Genomic DNA, 15,617 nt, shown 5'->3' with positions numbered 1-15,617 from the left:
CTTGGCCTCGGTCTTCTTGCCCCTGCTCCCCCGCTCTGCCCCCTCCCGGCATCACCCGCCGGGCAGACTCCCCCTCGCTGAGCGGATGCCCCGCGCCGCCAGCACCGCTGAGGGGCAGGATGGGCGCCGGGGCGGGGGCTCCCCGGGGCTGGAGGGCTCCCCCGGGCTGGGGGCGGTCCTGGGGCAGGGAGGTGCCGCCCCCCCGCGGCTATAAGGGCCGCCGCGGAGCGCGGGACGGGGCAGCGTTGCCCGTCGCGGTGCCTCCGCCGGGGCCAGCGCCGTTTCCCCCCGCCCCTCGGCGGCGGCGGCGGCGGGGCCGCGGATCCGGCCTGCGCGGGGCCGGCGGAGGGGAGCGAGGGGAGGAGAGGAGGGAGGCGGCGGCGGCGGCGCGCTGGCCATGGCAGCAGCAGCAGCCCGCGGGCGGAGAGGCAGCCGCCGCGGGCCGCCGCTGTGATTGGCACCGCGAGGAGGAGGAGGAGGAGGAGGAAGGCGCGGGGCAGCCGCGGGGCCCGCCATCCCTCCGCGGCGGCGGTGCGGCGGCGGCGCCCGGGAGGATGCCGGGCAAGACGGGCTCGGCGGGCGGCGGCGAGCTCCCGGGGGCCGGCGCGCAGCGGCAGAAGAAGAGCAGGAGGAAGGTGTCCTGCTTCTCCAGCATCCAGCTCTTCCTGGTGTCCGAGTGCGCCCTGATGCTGGCCCAGGGCACCGTGGGAGCGTACCTGGTGAGTGCCGCGCCGCCCCCGCGGCCCCGCCGCCGCGTTGCGCGGGCAGGAGCGCAAGGGAAGTTTCCTTCCCGCCGGGGCAACTCGGTGCGCGGCCCCCCGCGGCAGCGCGGGTGCGTGTTTTACCGCCGCCCGGCGTTTCACAACATTAAATGACTCAGCAGTGGCGAGGGGCCGGTCCCCCCCCTCTCAACCCCTTACCACCGGGGTCCCCCCGCGCCGCCGGAGCCCCCCCCCGCCGCCGAGCTGCACTGTCGCTGCCGCTCATTTTCCAGCTGGCCCCTAACTCGGACTAAACGCCGGGGTCTCCGAGTTGTGCTGAATAAACGGCAGGAAAACGTAATGGGGCATTTACTTCACGTCTGCTGCGTTAGCTGGGTTTTTTTCCCTTGCCCTCTTCAAGCAATGCCATGGTGTTAAGTACAGCGTGCCCCGTTAAGTCATCCGTGTTTGGCATTGGGTAAAGAACGAGCGAAACAGGACTTTGCGCCGAGTCTGCATAACGAGGTCTGGTGGCAGAGGCGCAACTGTGGCAGAAGAGTTGGGAAGATGTGCAGAGGGCTGAGCTTGTGTCCCTGAGCATGCACGGGTAGGGAGAGCCTGTGAAAATGAAAAGCATTCTGCTCCCAAGAGATGCAAGTGTAGAGTTGATTTAAATTTCTCAAAATAGCTTGCTGGATTTGAGAATTATAGTTTCCATGGAAAAGAAACGTATTCATAATCTCTAAGGCTTTTTGAGGCCATATACGTAGTGTAGTGTGCGGTGTCTAAGTGTAAGTTCTCCACATCCTGTACTTGTGTTCTGTATTTAGCTCTGCTTCTCTCTCATACACACACACACATACAAATGGTCTACGTAAATTTGTATTGAATATGATCTATAATTTTGCAGGACATGTAGCTAAAATAAACAAGGTTAATGTTCTCTATGAATATGAAATGCAAATTTGCAGTCATTTTCCCTATAATGAAACATGCCAGTTTGGTTTGGACCGTGTTTATAATTACAAACTAAACTACATCACATCTGTTGAGATAAATTAGGTAATTCTATCGCCTTATGAGGGCATCAGTGGATATTGCTTAGTTCTTAGGCCAGACAATGCCATGCCTTTCTTACGTGGGTAGCACCTTAGCAGGTACGTACACAGTTTCTGATGAGCTACTTCCAAAACGAGCTGTCAGCATGAATGAGCATGGGATAATCCAGGACTAAAATAATAGCCAAGGAATAGCCCACTGAGATGATGTCACCTAGTGGGCACCAGTATGCTAGAAAAGTACAGATCTGCGAGGGGATGGTGTATTGGCATACCTCACTACAGGATCTGAATGTCTGCCACTAGGATCAGCAGCGATAACAAATTCGCTAGCATATATATATATTTTTTTTTTTTAAAAAAAAACTTTTTCATTACTGTCTTGTTACAAAACTAGCATTTTTTTCCTGTTTTTTTTCCAGCTCTTGTGTCATGCTTTGTATTGATGTACTTGCTCCTTCTTGCTCCTTCAGAGCATTTCCTGACCACAGTGGCTGCAAAATGCTGCTGCCATCACACTTCAGGAGTCTCAAGCCCCTTCCTCTGAGGGGTTAAATTGTCTGGGGTGCTCCTGTCCCTTCCCTCTCCGATTCTCCAGGGCGCATGATGTGAGCATGCTGTATTGTGATCAACATGACATCATGCCCTAATGGCCAGCCGGTTCCACAAACAGTAACAGCAACTGGTCAAGGGAGAGGGGGAAAAACAAACAAACAAAAAAAAAAAAAACCAAACAAAACCCCTAAACTCAAAACAATCCACAGCGTGCATAAGAAATGGCCCAGCTGCATCGTGCAACTGTTTCCCTGTTCTCTGTATAACTTACCATCCATCATTGCAAATACCTTGTAAGTGTAAATTCCACATTTGCATCTATTTGTTGTATTTGGAGGGTGAATTTATGCTTCAAAAGATGCTGCGTTACTGGTGTGCTTACAGGTGTCTTGAAGGGAGTGAAAGCAGGAGCACAGAAGATGGTTGATAGAAGTGTTGACCTAATCTTTTTTGCAGATTAAATGTCCTGTGGGGCCAAGCGCTGTTCTCAGTTGCCCTTCTGGGAAGTGTGGTGATGAAATCCATAGAGGCAATACAGAGTTGCCCAGGTGTAACTGTGGGTGGATTTTAATAGACTCCAGCTCCTCATATGAGTAAGGGCTACTGGCCTCTGCGGTGGATTGCCAGGCTGGTCCCAGAGGGACAAATTAGCTGGCAAGAGAAAGAAGTGAATAAACAGAAAGAAAGATAAATAGGGAGATGCTGCGGAGGACAATTGCAGTGCATAGTTCTGGGCAGTTGAATAAACTGCTAATTTTAGCCTGTCAGCAGTGACAGAGTTGTGTATTCGTACTTCTGCTTTGCTTGGCCGCATGTATGGTGTTCACTAGTTATTTCTAACTTGGGAAAAGAGTTAGAGTTAGCCTATTTTTGTTTTTTAGGGCAGCAAGTTGATTTTTCTCAGTGTTTGTCCACCTTGTTCGGCACAGAGAGCAGGAGGGCAAAAGCTGAGCTTCTTAAGAGGACAAGGCAGTGGCTTAACTTGTTAGGACTGATGGAAGAGTTCAGCTTTGATTGGACTTGGCTTTCTTGTCAGTAAATTTGGAAGTAGATATTGTTATTTCTTAATCTTCTTAGAGATGGAAGAAACTTTTCCATGCTCTCGGCACAATAAGCAAGCGGAGTATGCTCAAATACATGCACCAAGTCTCTGTTCATCCACTGTGTGGTTTTGAAGCAAAGATCATTCACTTTTATGCATGTTTATGTGGATAATGCACTGTGCTTGCCAACAGTGCTTCATAAATAGCAAATGTTGATAAAAATCTATGAAGTCTAATCCTTCTCCCACAGAACTCAGTGGTGGAAACAGCCCAGGATGCCAGTAGTGGATGTGTGTGTTTAATTGGTATGGTGTCTCTCGGAGGCCCTTCGTGTGAAATTTTGGGGAATGGTTGAGCAATGTCACATTGCAGCGTGCTTGTCAGTTATTGTGCTCCGCTGGCTGTGGAAATGCATATGTTCCAAAAAGACTTGCTGCCATGCTCTCATTACAAGACTATCCTGCATAGCTTATGCAAATGCCAGCTGATGCTGCTGGCTTAATTTCTGGAGCGGCTGAGTATACCCTATTATTTGCATATTTTTGTAACATTTTGTGTACTCATTTATTTGGCTTCATCTAATTACTCCTGCGTCCTTTTGGAAACTTGAATTTCCCAGCAACTGCAGTGGTGCTGGGAAAATGCTGCCGGTAGTCTGCAGGCATTCCTGCTGCAGAAGTTACTCTGGCTTTCAGCAGCAACTTTTAAAAGCCCGAATGGTTTCCTGTCCCCAGTTGCTCTCTTGAAGCGTGGATCCGCAGATTAAAAAGCCAAGCTTCGCTGGTGCAGATGGCACTAGGAGCGGAAGACTGGGACGTCCGTTTTCCAGACAGAGCCTTGTGCCTTTTGGGCAAATGCAGCAGTGTGATCAGTGAGGCTGGCCGGGCTGTGCAGCGGTGATGATTTAGATAAGGCTGATTCATATACCTTGGCAGCACTTCCCTCTCTGCCCCCCCACAACCCCTGAATCCTTCCATGCATTATATTTTGGAATATTTTAACTGGTAATAACATTCCAAGTGCTGCTGAGGGATTTCATCACCCTGCAAGTCAAATCTTTTGCCTAGCCAGTGGTGAAATCATTGCTGTAGCAGAAGGCAAAAAGCTCTCGGTTTGACAGCCACAGTTTGTGGAGCAGGAGTGCAATTTAATTTTCTCTTCCTAGCCTTTAGCGTCGGATAACTCCGGTTCAAACTGACCTACTTGCAAGTACCCAACATCTGCCAAAGTCGTAGGCTTCTTTAGATAAAGGGCATGCATATGGGAAGCGTGTTGAGAAGCAGTTATTTGGTGTGTGGCGGTTAGCTGTTTTTACAGAGCTGTGCTGAGATGTCTCTGTGCGCTGCAGCTTTGAATGCAGCTATTCATGTGTTTTATCAAGTGATAGAGGATGACTGGCCTGAGTATGAGATGGAAAGGAAAATAACTGGTGCCTCCCAAAGAGAGTGCATCGGTGTTTGCGTGGTAATGAAAGTAAAATTGTTTCTTGGTTTGCTGATGAAAAGTTTTGAGTTGTGCTCAGCTCCCAGGCTAGGCTTATGCCTGCGCAGCAGCCTTTAGCTACAGTCTGCAAAAGCCCTTGTAACATGCAGAGAGTAAAAGCAGTGCAATATAGGCATATAGGTCCAGGTATGTGTATATATGATGTCTAAGATGAGCTCATTCTGTTCAGTCTGTATTATTATCATGAATTAGGATATTAATGAAGCTTTTAAAATACCAGGATCAGGAAAAAATAATTAACATGCAAAGAACAAAAGTTGATCGAAAGGGTTCCTGTTGGAGTAAACACAGATGGGGTGCTGTGAGGTGGGCAGCAGGGAACTTTAATACAGGAATACTGCAGCAGCATTAGAGCTCCCCGATGTGCTTGGTGCTGCACAGCCATCTGCAAAGAGATGCTTTGCCCTGGGGTATCTGCAATCTGAATAAGCTGGGCAGGAGAAGTTAAGAGGTAGCTCCTGTTGCAGATGGGGAAAATGAGGCAGGTATTAAGAGCTTGATTCTTTTGCTGAAGTTGGTGATAAAGCTTTTGCCTAGTTAATAGCTCCATGGCCTGAATGGCTTAGACATGGATGGAGGAAGAGTCTGGCAGAGCAAGGAATTCCATTTTCAGAGGCTTCAGTCCAATGACTTAACTGCAAGAGTAGTTTTTTCCATTGAGTTTATCATTTTTATTCAAGAATTTATTTTCCTAGAATAAGAATCTGCTTTAAAATATTACTATTCTTTTTCTTTCCTTCCTTAGCAGTGCTGAGTAATAAATTAGCTGTAATACTCGTAATATATTTGTCTCCAGGGTATTTAAAAGGGGGGAAAAAAAACATGGATTGAAAATAAATGTTTTAGTGGGGAGGGAGATTGCCAAGCATTGGCTGGTTATTGCTTACAGTTCATTTTTCCTTAATATATCTTTGCTGACTATGTTATTTCTGGAAACTTGTTTCTAGTATGCCTTTCCCATTAGAGAATATTGTCTGTTTTGCAGCTGAGTTGCACAGAAGGTTGTTCTAAACTAGCTGTATTGACTACATTCACATATCTTTTCTCAGAAGCTTTTTGATGTCTTTAGGGTTTCTAACTGCAAAATGGAGTAGAAACTGGATCTGGCTCTGGATTCTCGTGCCTTCAGGCTCCTGAGCAGTTCAGTTGGGAGTGTGGGACTCATTATAAAGCTTACACTACAAATTACTAGGAACTACCTCTGATCCAGATTTAGGTTGGATTTTTGAGTACCAGGAAGGCTTGTGAGCAACCGGCAAATATGCTTTGGTTTAAAGCTTTCCTTTTCTGCTCCTAATAGATAACAGTGTAGGGAACTACATGTTTATCCCTGATATTATGTGCTATGTGAGTTAAAAAACCCAAAAGCCCAATTGCTTCTTAGTTAAAGGCATTTAAGTGCAAAATATGTTTGATTTTGTAAGTGTGTGGACTGATCAGTTTTAGCATTTCACTTTTTTTTTTTTTTTTTTTTTTTTTTTTTTTTTTTTTTAGCAGAAAGCTTGGCAATTCTTTCTTTTCTTGATACTTGTAAGCCCTGCAAGAAATAGCACCTTCTTATAGATGTGTTACGATCCATCGTAAAACCAATGTCTCATTTCTTTTGGCCAGTCTTGGCTTCCAAAATCCTGTTGGCAAGTGCTGCGTGCCTATGTCTGATAACCAGGTCTGAGTTTTAATGGCCTGCAGTATTAATGCAGCTGAGATTTGAAGGGCTTTTAAATTAGATGACAGAATGTGTTGGTTTAAAGGTCTGTTCTGTCCTTGCTTAGTAACTTTATGCAGTGTGACTCTTTAAGTAGCAAGAGAGTGCTACAGCCCTGTCCCATTGAGGGGTTGGTTGGACTGTGTTCCCTCTCCTTCTCTACAAGGAAAAAGACATTCCCCTTTTTCCAGAAGGGAGTTGTGTGGACTATCTCTTCCTTTATTTTTAGACTGTTGTAAAGGTCCAAAAGCTAGCTTCTCTTCTGCTACAGCAGTGTAGATTTATTGCTTCAGAAGAGTTATTCTGCAATTCATCAAGAAGAATTTGTCCTCAGTGTGTAATAATGCTTCCTTACATGTACGCTTCTTGGTTTGCAGTTATTCCCGCATGGTAGCAAGATTAAACAATGGAAATATTTAATGAGTGAAGTTGCAGCTTGCATGAGTTAGTGTAGCTTTGTCTTCTAATCAACACCAGATGAAGCTGCAAAGTAGTATTTCTTAAGTATCATCCAAGAAGGTTTAAATAAGCATATGATAATACTTTGTACCTTTAAGGGCTCCAGTGAAGTTGGGAAGAATTTGTTCCCCATATTGCATAGCAGAAAAAAAGGGCCGCTGATTTTGATTTATAAGACTTCATTACAACTCTGCAGCAAAACCAGGATTAGAAGCCCAAGAGTCCTGTCTCCAGGTCACCTTGACAAAACCACTGGACTCTTCACAGATGCATATGGCCATGCAAATAGGACTGCCTGCTCCACTAAGTAAATATTTCATGCTACCGTGCTTCATATAGTATCAATAAAATCAATAGCAATAGTGAACTGTTTATGGAGTTCCTGGAGTGTCTGACACTTCCCATCCTTGCTGGGAGAGCTCTGCCCTGCTATGGGAAGCACTGTCTAAATGCTTAGTGAGGTGGTCCTACTCTCAAAGATATTCCAGTTAAGTAGATGGATCAAAGCATGGAAAAAAAGAAACATTCCTCTTGCCTAGATTAAGTGGGGAGGGGATGTGTGTGGGTGTATATATAGGGGTGTGTGTGTGTATGAGATGCATATATATATTTTATATATATATGTGTGTGTGTGTGTGTATTTTTATATATATACACATATTTATGTAGAGATGGAGGCATACAGCACAGAAAACTGGAACTACCACTCTTCACCTATTGAGTCTACGGAAGACTTGAGAATAAAAAAAATACATATACATATATATGTGCTCCAGTTAGCAACTTTCTCATTTTCCAGCCTCATTCTGGATTTTTGGTGAATTTGCCTCAATATTTATTATGGAACTCTTGATCTCAGCTCCCTCTATTTTGATTGTTGCATGGTGCCCACTGTATTGAGGTTGCAAATCTATAATTAGGACTATACTGCGGTAGTTCCTGAAAGCAGTCGGTTTTAAGTGACTACTTGCAGCATAAAAGCAAAATCTGTATTTCCGATTTGCTCAGGTAGTTATCATCATTATTTATCTTCCATGGTTCAGGAAAGAAAAGCAACCTCTGTTAGATTTTTGTTTTCCTATTTCCTCTCCCCTCATACTATCCTTTCGCCTTAGTAAGCAGCCAGCTAGTTTCCCTGTATTTCTGAACACCCTTATCTTGGTGTGTGTAACTATTTTATGGATGACTTTGGCATGTTTGCAGGCTGGATGACTTTCAAATAAGGGGCTGTAAGGGCAGATGTGGGAGCCTAGATCCTGTTTTTTCCCATCCTACCTAATGATCTGTTCTCTAGGCAAGGATTGCTAGAGATTTTTTTTATTATTTTTAATATTGCAGTATCCTTTTGAAACACTTGCCATTACTGTAACTTGTATAATTCATGATGTCTTAGTTTACTGAAAGTGAAAAAGAACTTAAAATGCGCTTTTATGGTGCTCTGTAAAATGACTGTAAAGTTTTTTGAAAGAACCTGGGTAATTCAGTTCTATTGAGGTCTTTGTGACTCACCCAGCATTATGTTTCTGAAGCAAATATGTCAGATTTGCTTTCAAGTCCTTGGTGCTTTGATGTTTTGTATTTGAATCCAACATTTTTCTCTGTTTTTTTTCTTTTCTCGATTAAAATGGCAACTAAAAACACCACAAAGAAACCAAAAGCTTGGCTGTTAGGGAAGAGTTGTATGGTGTAGATGTGGAGGAATGTAGAAACGTTTTGGTGGATGCAATCTCTCTCTCTCTCTCTCTCTCTATCTCTCTCTCTTTTTTTTATGTTTTAAAAAAAAGCTATTATGATTATATTTCCATTTTCCACAAAAATATGAATTTTTGGCTGAACTAAAATTGATGTTGGTTTTTTGGGTCCCTATAAAAGAAATAGCCTTGGTATGTGAACTGTGCTTATGTAGTTTAAGGTGATATTTAACAGTTTAATGCCTGCAGTATCTGAAGAAATTATGTGGAATTTGCTTTACAGCCTCAGTGCAAAGTAGTGAATGATACCTTCTATTTCTAAAGCAGATGAATTATTCTGTAAATTTATGTGAGAAGAAAAGTGTCTTCTCTGGAACATGTATTAGATCAAGCTTTGCACATTCTCAGCTGTCAGGGAGCACCTATATTCAAATGTAGTTTGGCCAAAGAATAGCAAGAAAAAGAACCCTATGTTTGCTCCAAGTCAGGATTTTTAGTGGCACTGATGGGCATTTGTTTGTCATATAGAGACAGAGCTTTAAGTTTTGTGTCTGTAGCTGCAGATTTTGTTTCATTGCTTCAGTTCTCCAGGGGAATAATAGGGAGTGAGAAAAATATCCTCTTTGAGAGGATTGCAACCCATCATGTAAAACAATGAATGCTCTTTGTTTTCTCCCATGGAACTTTAACAGAAAGAACACTGCAAAGAGGTCATTTGAGAGGTTTTGGGTATTTTTCTGGAAAAGAGGATGTGAAATAGCTGTTCCCTCTTTCCACTTCTCTCCTCAGCTTTGTGCAAACATAGGTTGCTATGTCATTAACAGTAGACCAGAGCATTGCTTGCTGTCATTATGATGCTGGAGGCCAAACCTCATGTTTTGGGTGGAGGGGATCTCAAAGGCAGCAGGAGGACCAGCCTGTGCTTGGCTTAGTTCTGTGGAAGAAGTCCCTTGGCCCTCTAAAAGCAGGCATGTCTATGGGAATATACGTGTCTACACATAAAAATGAGAAGGGAGGAGAGGAACTGAACTTCAGGAGTCCAAAACAGAAGTTACAAACAGTGACTAGAAGAAAATGGCTTTGAAACATGAAGTAGAAGTGCCCCAGTGATATCCTGTTTGTTGTGCCATGATAATGACTTCAGTTTGCCAGAGAGGGGCTTGCTTTTCATCCTGACTTCTTGTTGGTGTCCTATGATTTATCTACAATGGGTAGATTACTTCTTTCCCTTTAACAGGGAAACAGAAATAACAATATATAACTGGTCTATGTTTTTCAAGAGGAGAAAAAAATCTGAGTTTGGATTTCCACTTTTCCAGTCCTATGGCTTCGTTCTCAGCTTTCTTCTGAGCTGCAGGCAGAGCTGGAGTTGTGACCGTTTAGCAAAAGCTATTGCTTCTGAATCATTCTTAAAACTTTATCTTTAAAAGAGTATCCATCTTGCTTGGTTAGGTCTGCATTGTGTTTCCTAAAGCTGTGGGTCCTTTAGCACTCGTCACCTGGTTTGCCCTCCTGGTTTGCAGACCCCTCAGAGGGAGGCCAAGAGCATAGTTCCTTTGACTTCAGGAAGAGCATCTTTCCATCAGTGCTCTGTGCTCTAGTGAGAGCATCCACCTTCGGGTATGAACTGAAGTAAAACTTAATTGCCTGTGTGCATGCTGATGTTCGCTAATGCTGTCTGCAGAAGTGGTGGCTATTGGCTTGTTTGGGGAAAATTATTTGCTCCTTGCCTCTCTGTGCTTGTTACCTGTCTCAAATTGTTTAGGCTGGTGGTTAACCAGCAAGGAGCTTCAGCTCAAACCAAAATATGTTTCTGTGGAGGATGGAATTAATACAGTGGGGTGTGTGTGTGTGTGTGTGTGTGTGTATATATATATATATATATATATACATATATGTGTATGTATGTATTTTTTTCTAATTTCTTTTCCCTTCTGCTGACACTGTCTGTAAAATTTGGTAACTGGGAATGAGCCTCACCATAACCTATGCAAAGCACTGCTGCTTGGGCGACTTGCAGAGGGCATGGGGCATATAGGCCCTTTCTAAGAAATAGTGGGCAGCATTTGTTAGGGCTTACCAGCGAAAGAAAACTGTGTTTTTGTTTTCATCTTGCTCAATGTACAGGCTGGAGAGCAGCTAGCTACAATGGGCCTTTCAGCCTCTGCATGAGATCCACGCTTTGTTTCCTGCTGCATATTGCTAGTTATAATGCAAGCCCTTATGTCTGAAGTTAGTGCAGCTGTTGGCTAAGTGACAGTAGCTTTAATTGAAGGCATGCCTTGTCTCGGGGCGCTTGTTTGAGAAGGGCAGTGATATTAGTTTTAGTAAGATCAGCCAGCCCGGGAGATCAAGCAGTCGCTGGATGCGAGGTGGTCGGCAGTCCAAATGCTGGCGGCCCTCGGCAGTGCTTCCGCGGGCAGCCTGCTGGCGTCTTGCATGCTCCAACTCCAGGGCACAGAGGGACAATTTGGCCCCGAGTTTGTATTTCTGTCGTCAAAAGGTGGAATCAAATACCTTTTAGCTAGCTTGAGCCAATGAGTCACAGTGCTACAGTCTAGGCTGAGTTTTGCTTTCTGTTCTTCTCTTGCTGTAGTCTGTGATACTTACTAAAGAAATCAGATATCAAGGGAGCTGGCATAGGGTTAGCAAAAACCTTCCTGTACGGGATTTGGGATTCAAATTTGCCAACTTTAAAGAACTCAAGGGCAAAAGCTGAAAAAGGAAGACTTCAAGTATTCCATGGAGCTAGATAAACTACTAGCTTTCCAGAACTTGTTTGCTCAATTGAGGCCACTTCTGCGTTGACAAATCTCTGAATGAATGGATTCCAAAAACAGCTTGGGAATTATTTGGCTATTGAAGTCAAGCCATGCTAGCAAACCACATGCTAGAAGCACAGCTTTGTCTTTGGTACTTGCAGTATGCTGTAACGTTTGCAACTGAACAAACTCTAAACTGGTCCTATACAGAAGTCTAGTGTCCAGATGCATCAGCGCTGCTGTATTGCTCTTAAACTCTGTGCTAGCTCCTTTGGGGAAGGCAGAAGTTTCAAATCTTTAATCAGTGTGTTTTGGAACCACTCTGAATTTATAGTTTAGCCTCTTACAGCTGAGATGGTATTTATTGATGTGAATCATTCAACTTAATTCAAAGCTTGACAAGCTTTTTGCCAGACTTTTTTTCTATGTTGCTACTGCCTTATTATTTAAATAGATCCCTAATGAATTACTGTAGTTGCATTTAATGGCTCCTGGGAAATACTGGATGCACTCTCTAGAACCAGTTTGTACTGTATTTTCAGATGCATATTGCAAACTCTGGATGTGCATCTCTGGTGTCTGGGGTCGCTTGTCACTGTCTGGGTTTCTGAAATGCTCCCAAGCTGATATGCTGCATCTTTGTTGTTCTCTGGGCCAGTACCTAGTGAACAACTGGTGGGCAAGGGAACAGCTCAGAGGTGCATCTGGATGCAAAATTTAACTGCATTGTTGAGACCATGGTCTTCCTGGCAGAAAAAGCCAGCCCATTTGCATCCAGGATGCAGCATCCCCTTTCTTTAGGGATAAGGCTTCGAGCCAGTTAAGACTTTTACATAGCTGGGGTAGTGAGTCAAGGGAGGGAAAGTCTAGGAAGGAGTTAGAAAGGTAGAATTTAACATTTTGGGGAGGTCCTTTTACACATCAAGAATGTCCTTCAAGTGGGGTATGGCAAATAGTCATTATTTGACTTCATTGAATTAGTGAGTAGGTTTTTATATTGTGTGCGTACGTAGAAACCAAGGAATCAACATGAGATTGCATGGCCTCCTGTGAGTGTTCTTACTTTATTTTTTTCTCCAGACTATATTCTGATGCACTGGTTCAATATTTGTGTGTTCCCACCTTCACATTGACTTGTTGTGAGATGACAGTACTACTTGATGGGGATGATAACCAAAATGAACAAAAAAATCCAGCACTGGGCTTGTGGGAAAGTGAAGTCTTCTGGTTTAGTTAGAACAGCACATTTTGGCAAGAGTGGGGCATGCCTTGTTACTTCAGTGTAGAATTTGGCCAAAACGTTATGGACTTTGGTCAAGTGTTGTACTGTGAGACTTCAAGGTGTGGGATCTCTCGTTTTAAGAGCTAAACAGAACTATCCTGCACTGGAAATGCAAGTTTAAAGTAAAATGACCTTTGTTTTCTCCTTTATTCTCCTGTGGTGCACAGTGTATAGATTCAGACACTTTCAATTTGATTCTTAGTGTCCTGATTACACTCGGAACTCCTGGAATCCAGACAGCGTCGCAAAAAAATAAATTCATGGAGTGTTTCCAGGAGCTGGTGTCACTGTGTATTTCCCTGCCCTCTTCCTTGCCCCCACTGCTTGCACACAAGCAAGAGATTAAACAACGGGGAGCAGTGACTTGTTTCTTCTGAGACAGTACTAGCTAGGCAGAAGCAGCTGATCATGACATCTTGGCAGGGACAGACAACTGTTTCTACCACACGTGGGTAATATTTTCAAACTGGATTTTTACTTTGCAGCCTGCTCTCCGGAGGTATCTTGTCCGAGCTGACTCCCTTCATCAGTCAAAACTGATATCAGTGCCCCAGAGAAATCTGCTTTTATTTGCATTTGAGCAATGTGACAACAGGGCAGACTAAAGGGAGAGTAGCTTCTCCTGTGGGTTGATGGTGTTGGCTAAGTGACAGCAATACCTGTAGTTTTTGGTGAAAATACAAACCAAGAATTTGGGAAATTTAGATTCTTTTTCTGACTTTGTTGTGGATTTCCCTAAATCCTCTTCGGGCTTTAGTTCTGTCAATAAAATACACAAGCTGCAATATTGTCTGGCTTCGTGGGCATTTTGTGGGCTGGAATTGTGTGTGTTCAGCCTGTAGGATGACGGTAACTGAAGTGAACGAGTTACCGTGGTGAGGGCCCTGAGTCAAGTCCCTATCTGCTACCATAATAAGGTTAGTAGTATTAAATGAATTAATGGGTTGGTAATCTTTTACTATCACACCTATAGTTGGTCTGTGGGGCTGCTTCTTTCACCCTGGGCTGTGATGCAGCCTCCTTGCCATCCCTTCTTCCTTCTCACCATGCCCAAAGCCATAGGGTGGAGCATCTAGCCCTTTGCTTTCTGAGCCCTCACAGGAAAAGGCTATTTGGAGCTGCATTACGTGCTCTGACAGTGATAGATTCTTAAAAGAGCCTGAGGGTATTATTTTTCAAAGACATTTTCTGAGCCACACTTTGACAAAAGTGACTTATTCTAAGTGTCTCTTTGAAAATGGGACTTTTGTTCCAAAGCTGCTTAACTGCTTTCAAAAAATTTCTTCTCCTATTATTGATTGCAGTGGACTGCTTTAGTGTTGTCTAGCCTTGTTAAAGCAGGCCAAATTTAGATCCTAAATGTTATATACCTGGTTAATAAACAGTATTACAATTAGCAATTTTGGAAGCAGGAACTGTGGAAAAGTTCAGTGTAAAAAGAATGAACTTCATGTAGTAGCTGTCTGCAAAGGACGAGTGAGGAACCATACATGGGAGGGAAAACAGGAATTTGAAATGAGTGTAGGCAGTGTGTAAGTAGTTATGGAGCCAGAAAGAAAACTTTAATAGGCCTATGCTGGAGGACAAAAGATGTTGAATTACAGGTAATGAGATTAGATGAAGAAGGCTTCTTCTGCTAGTCAAACTGTCTGAGTTAATTTAACCTGAAGATAGTCTTATATCTTAGGCTTGCCTGCTTTCCAGCTTCCCCCAGACAACTTGAAGGACTGGGAGCCTTGTTGCAATCCTCCATGGCCAGTTCTCTAGGACTGTCCCTCCAGAACAAGAAACCTGTGCTCAGGGGCTGGGGGGACCACTTCACTGAGATACTGGTGGATCTAGCTCACTTGGTTTAATGAGAGTATCTTTGCATTTTCCTTTGCTTTCTGCCTACCTGAGTAAACTTTAAGCCTTGCTCTGAGCAATGAACCTTGAGAGTGAGAGATCCCTACTGCTAAGAAGAATACTTGAGCTGTATATGCACCTTGCCCTGAAGGATCTGACTTGAACCTGCATAACCCAGAGAAGGTGAACCCAGAGATTGAGACAGTCTGAGAGAAAAGAGTTAGTGCTCATGTTAAACTTGGTAACCAATCAGTAAGTGCTGCCATCTGGTCTGGCTTTGTATTGAACAGCGAATGCAAAACCATTCCCACTCCGCAACAGCTTGAGTCCTGGATTCTTCCCAGAATGTGGGATGCCCCTACTGTTGGAGCAGTCCTACACGGGGCTTCTCTAGTACTGTGCTTTTACTCACTTCACACCTTGATAGGTAAGAAGAGGAGGTGGTGACTTCTGTTTTCCTTGCATGTGCTTATTGAGTTTACACAGGGTCTGGTGCCCCTACAGTGAGGGGAACCCATAAGCTGTGGTTAGGTGGCTTTCCCAAGGCAAGGGCTGTCATTAATCCTGCAGACACAGGGGTGAAATTCTGCCATCTGTGTGTACAGTCTCAGCAGATGCTTTTGCCTATTGGCTTTTTGATAGCTCTCTTCATAGTGAGCCCCAAGGAACAGATCTCTCATCTCGTGAGACCTCTCATTCTTTGGATCTATTACAGAAAATACATAGTCTGAGTGGGGTTGTGACAAATTTGCAAGTTGAATCTAGATCTCCAAGTTAACTGTTCTTAACAAGACTTTATTAATTCCCTCTATGTTTGTGTATGTGTATTATTTAAAAGGCACTTTTAAGTCACCTTCTATGCAGGAGAAGGGACTTTCTATCTTCAGGAGTGGTGAAAGAGAGAGTATATGATGATATGGGATATGAAGTTGAATGGCTTGTGTTGAGATCAGAATTGCCAAACTTAAGCACACGGATGCCACAAGTCTGCCATTGACAACTCCCACCTTGTT

At 44.0% G+C, this 15,617-nt stretch overlaps 1 protein-coding gene across 2 annotated transcripts in view; it reads left to right on the top strand.

Annotated features, from left to right (window-relative positions):
• The first annotated feature begins 262 nt into the window (after positions 1–262).
• Positions 263–15,617, top strand: part of SLCO3A1 (solute carrier organic anion transporter family member 3A1) — a 153,141-nt gene continuing 137,786 nt past the window's right edge. Inside the window, exon 1 of one of the 2 annotated variants that reach the window (XM_062583304.1) lies at positions 263–719. In XM_062583304.1, the coding sequence (XP_062439288.1) occupies positions 555–719 (165 nt within the window). In that variant the 5' untranslated portion in view covers positions 263–554. The remainder of the gene's footprint in view (positions 720–15,617) is intronic. The other variant, XM_062583305.1, reaches the window with a different exon arrangement.

This window comes from Rhea pennata, chromosome 10, assembly GCF_028389875.1.
Source record: "Rhea pennata isolate bPtePen1 chromosome 10, bPtePen1.pri, whole genome shotgun sequence".
In the NCBI taxonomy this organism is placed as follows: domain Eukaryota; kingdom Metazoa; phylum Chordata; class Aves; order Rheiformes; family Rheidae; genus Rhea; species Rhea pennata.
This window is presented reverse-complemented; position numbering and strand designations above follow the sequence as displayed.